The 5,000-nt window shown below is 38.7% G+C and overlaps 1 protein-coding gene across 1 annotated transcript in view; it reads right to left on the bottom strand.

Annotated features, from left to right (window-relative positions):
* egln3 (egl-9 family hypoxia-inducible factor 3) overlaps positions 1–3,429 on the bottom strand; it is an 8,797-nt gene extending 5,368 nt beyond the window's left edge. The window contains exon 1 of the mRNA XM_080042412.1: positions 2,954–3,429. Within this exon, the coding sequence (XP_079898538.1) occupies positions 2,954–3,313 (360 nt within the window). The 5' untranslated portion in view covers positions 3,314–3,429. The remainder of the gene's footprint in view (positions 1–2,953) is intronic.
* Between the last annotated feature and the right edge of the window lie 1,571 nt (positions 3,430–5,000).

The raw sequence follows: 5,000 nt of genomic DNA, 5'->3' as shown, positions 1-5,000 counted from the left end.
CAGGAATCTCAAAATCTTTTCTAAAAATGAAATCTGTTCGTTTGATCCCGGGACAAAACTTTTTATATCGCGGACATTTAAACTACAATAAGATAAGACCAGAGCTATTTTTGCTGCCGATCTTGACTGTTTACTATCACAGCACGTGTGTGTGTGTGTGTGTGTGTGTGTGTGTGTGTGTGTGTGTGTGTGTGTGTGTGTGTGTTCCTGTTGTAAAGTGGTTGAGCTATTTTCTTAAGAACTTTCATCTGATAACACACACACACAGAAAAACGTGATACGAGCTAACTGTACACTGCTGCACGCGAGGACAAGGCTGACATCCCGGGAATGTGTGTGTGTGTGTGTGTGTGTGTGTGTGTGTGTGTGTGTGTGTGTGTGTGTGTAGGAAGTGAGGATGCAGTAAATCGGTGGGTGTGTGTACGTGAGCGAGCGAGCATTAGTGTGCGCTGAGGAGGAGTGAGGGAGTGAATAATTGAGTGTGTGTACGTGAGAATGTCCACTGCTGCATTTGCATGACTTATGAGCTCCTACACGTGGACAGTGTTTTGTGTGTGTGTGTGTGTGTGTGTGTGTGTGTGTGTGTGTGTGTGTGTGTGTGTGTGTTAAAATTAAAAGTGTAATGCAGATATTATGAATTGTTCTGCACTATAAACAGTAAAACAATCACTTACTGCAACTTTTTTAGTTTTTTCACTTTTGACCAAATTTGAAATTAAACCTATATTACATTATTCCTGCAACATGTTCATACTTCTTCCTTCTCCTTGTCAGGCATGTCCAAGCTGTTGTTTTAAATAATAGGATAAGCCATTAATAAGCGCTTTCTTTATGTCTATTTAAGAGCAATTATGCCACATATATGCATGTGGATAAGCAGCTAGTTAATGGTGAATATGTGTTCCTTTAAAGGTGCAGTGTGTAATATGACATCATCAAGAAAGTTCTACAAAGTTCTAGAGTGCAACGTTCCCTGGGTAACCCCAACCCTTTAGAATAATAACAGAAGCTACAGTGGCCTTCAAGGACAAGAACAATTCTAAATTTTAAACAATGCACCTGATGACATTCCAACTATGACACTTTCAAGATGGCGGCACTAGGCCTTGGTCCAAAATATGCAGAAATATGGACATATATGAGACCCTTTCTAAGGAAAAAATAAATAATAAAAAATAAAAATTCAGCTATTATGCACTAAATTAAATGTACTTATGGATATTATAATTACTTTCTACAAAATCTGCTAGGAAATAAAACCCAAAATTCTACACACTGCAGCTTTAATGTCAACATGCTTTTTATTCTTCTCATTTGTGAATTTTTGTCATGCTTTTTTCTTTTGTTTTTGTATTATTTTGATGTCTGAAATAAATGTATTCACTCATTCATTCTTTCATTCATTCATGAGCAATAGTCCTGCAAATTTACAAATTCAGTGCCACACAATCATCAGCTGTGAAATTAGTTTTTTTAGGGTTTTAATAATATACAGTCGAGGTCCAGAGGCTCGAATGGAAATATGTTGAACTTGGTCCAAAGGGGACAGCTGCTGTGGAGACAGTTTACGTCAAATGTTTTGCTTCTATAGTCCGTACTGTTGGGTTATTTTGTCTACATGTATTCAGTCCTGCATAGACCCTGATAAAGCTTTAACTGGATGCTGCAATTTCTGCAACTGTGGGCCTCTTTTTTATTTTATTTTATTTAACCTTTATTTTTCCAGATAAAACATTAAACCTGCAGTGTGTAGAATTTTGGGTTTTATTTCCTAGCAGATTTTGTAGAAAGTAATTATAATAATTTAATTTAGTGCATAATAGCTGAAAAAAATGTTTTGAATTATTATTTTTTCCCTTAGAAAGGGTCTCATAAATGTCCATATTTCTGCATATTTTGGACCAAGGCCTAGTGCCGCCATCTTGAAAGTGTCATAGTTGGAATGTCATCAGGTGCATTGTTTAAAATGTAGAATTGTTCTTGTCCTTGAAGGCCACTGTAGCTTCTGTTATTATTCTAAAGTTTCTTATTTACAATATTGATCTGGTCCAAGAGGCTCCACCAGGAGATATATAACGGATATACAAATGCACAAAAAATACATAAAAAAAATTAAAATAGAAAACACAAATGCACTAAAACTAGTCAGGAGACGGTTGTAAAGGTCTGGTCAGGGTGTAATAAATAAGAGACAACATAAAAACTAAAGGGATGTATGCGCGTGTGTGTGTGTGTGTGTGTGTGTGTGTGTGTGTGTGTGTGTGTGTGTGTGTGTGTGTGTGTGTGTGTGTGTGTGTGTGTGTGTGTGTGTGTGTGTGTGCATGTGTGTGTGTAAGCGAGCAGATGCGTGTATCTGGGTGGAAAAATTAAGTTGTGTCAATAATATATTGTGTGTGAAGGGTGTATGCAAGTGAGAAATGGTGGAATCAACAGGAGCAGTTAAAGGGTCACTGTGTAGTTTCAGAGGAGGGGGGGGGGGTTTGTTTACATTCACAAAGTGTGTTCCTATTGCACCTTGTGAGTGAGTGAGTGAGTGAGTGAGTGAGTGAGTGAGTGAGTGAGTGAGTGAGTGAGTGAGTGTGTGTGTGTGTTCCTATTGCACCGTGGGTCGGAGATAAACGTAATTGAGATTGTTATGTACAGAATGTCTTGCATGTATCAGCTTTGACAATAAAGTTTAATTGACTTGAAAAAAAAATCTATTTGTGGTGTGAACGTGCAGAATGGTGAATGTCTCTGCACCAATGTGTGTCCTTCTTTTCTGCATCAATTTTTGGTGAACATGTCTTTATTTCTGCAACACTTAGGTCCCTGCTGACACAAATATAACAGAATATAACACACACACACACACACACACACACACACACACACACACACACACACACACACACACACACACACACTTTTTAAGTCAGAATATAATGGACTAAATGCCTTGTTTCTCTCTTACCTTGGACCTCTCTCTGATCTTCTTTCCGCCCAGTCTTCCAGCGCACAGTGAAATCAGTTTATCGATGAGGTTTAGCAGAAAGCTGATCGCCTCACAGCCTCGCTCAGTGCCGCTCACCCACGAGATCTTATCCCCGCGGATGTCCCTGCGATGCACGCCCGGAACAGAGCTTGCCAGGCGGCCGTCCTGCAGCGCTCCACACCGGTGCATCTCCATAACTTGGTCCAGGACTGCACCCCCGGCCAACTCCCCCAGCAAGCCGTCGACATGGCAGAACCCGACGGATAGGAGAGCTGGCACCACCCGCTCATACGCCAAACGCTCCAACTCCGAATCTGACACGGGCTCAATAAAAGGCATTTTCACTCACGTTATTAGGCCTAATTTTACCAATAACAAGCACTTACTGGCCTATTAAACTGCTAATAAACAAATAGAAAGATAGGCTAGTCTGGAATTTTTACTTTCTATGTTTTTTTAGCTATAAATTGTGAAGTTGTTTAAGTGACAGCTGATCGGAACGGCACACTGATGAACTTCTCCGCCAAGCTTTTATTATAGTTGGAAAGAGTCAAGACAGCGGGTGTGTTCATGTACTACAACCGGTTATCGGTTTCACAATAAAACTACTAGGCAAGGATAGATAGATAGATAGATAGATAGATAGATAGATAGATAGATAGATAGATAGATAGATAGATAGATAGATAGATAGATAGATAGATAGATAGATAGATAGATAGATAGATAGATAGATAGATAGATAGATAGATAGATAGATAGATAGATAGATAGATAGGCAACGCAACGCAACGCAAGGCAAGGCAAGGCAGGTTTATTTCTATAGCACAATTCAGACACAACGCCATTCAAAGTGCTTTACAGGGGCAAGATTAAAATACATAAAACACATTAGAAAAGCGAGTTAATAGAATATTAAATCAACTACACAGTTGCCAAATAATAGTCTAATCTTATTGTTTCTGTTTTTCTTTCATATAATTTTTATTTCACACAAGCAATAGATTAAATAACAGTTATAAAACATCAATTCATGATGACATAATACGTTCCGAATCTCATACTTTTTCTTTTTACTACACTACATACTAAAGTACAGAAGAGTTCTAGTCTTTTTACTACACTACGTACTAAAGTACAGAAGAGTTTTAGTCTTTTTACTACACTACATACTAAAGTACAGAAGAGTTTTAGTCTTTTTACTACACTACATACTAAAGTACAGAAGAGTTTTAGTCTTTTCACTACACTACATACTAAAGTACAGAAGAGTTTTAGTCTTTTTACTACACTACATACTAAAGTACAGAAGAGTTTTAGGGCCACAGACAGGAGAGAAAAAAAATCGGATAAGGAAGATTTATTTTCATTATGTCGAGAAATGTCATATAGAATAAAGACGAATACTCCAAAATGCTATTGGAGTTAGTGGGACATTTATGTGTTTTTAAGCATACTACAATTGACGTGCATGTATTGGGACATCCTACATCTTTTTTCTGGCATACTAACTAGTAGGGAAAGTATGGGGATTGGAACGCAGGGTAAGTGTTAGTACGCTATGCCATGTATAAGACATTACAGAAACATCAAGCAGCGCTATTGAGCGTCAAGCCTTTACTTTGAAAGGCACGCGCTCATGTGTCCGGCGCACGTGTGAGATGGGGACACAAGTGAGACGTGCGGGATGAGATGTACACAATGAGCGCGAGGGAGGAGTTTACACACACACACACACACACACACACACGCATGCGCACACACACACACACACACACACACACACACACACACACACACACACACACACACACACACACACACCTATGTTAGCATGTCACGTAGGCAACAGATTATTATAAACATTTGAAACCTTGCAACCTCTGCAGAATTATCCTAAAGTAGCCTCGGCCTAATGAATGAGCCTCATGCATTCACTTGTTGTAATGCAGTCAAGCTTTCTCTCAAATGATTCAACATGCAAAAGTTACAATAGAACATATCAAACACAAGTAAATAACATGTA

Source organism: Ammodytes marinus (assembly GCF_949987685.1).
Source record: "Ammodytes marinus genome assembly, chromosome: 15".
Lineage (NCBI taxonomy): Eukaryota > Metazoa > Chordata > Actinopteri > Uranoscopiformes > Ammodytidae > Ammodytes > Ammodytes marinus.
The sequence above is the reverse complement of the archived record's forward strand: the minus strand, read 5'-3'. Positions and strand labels throughout refer to the sequence as shown.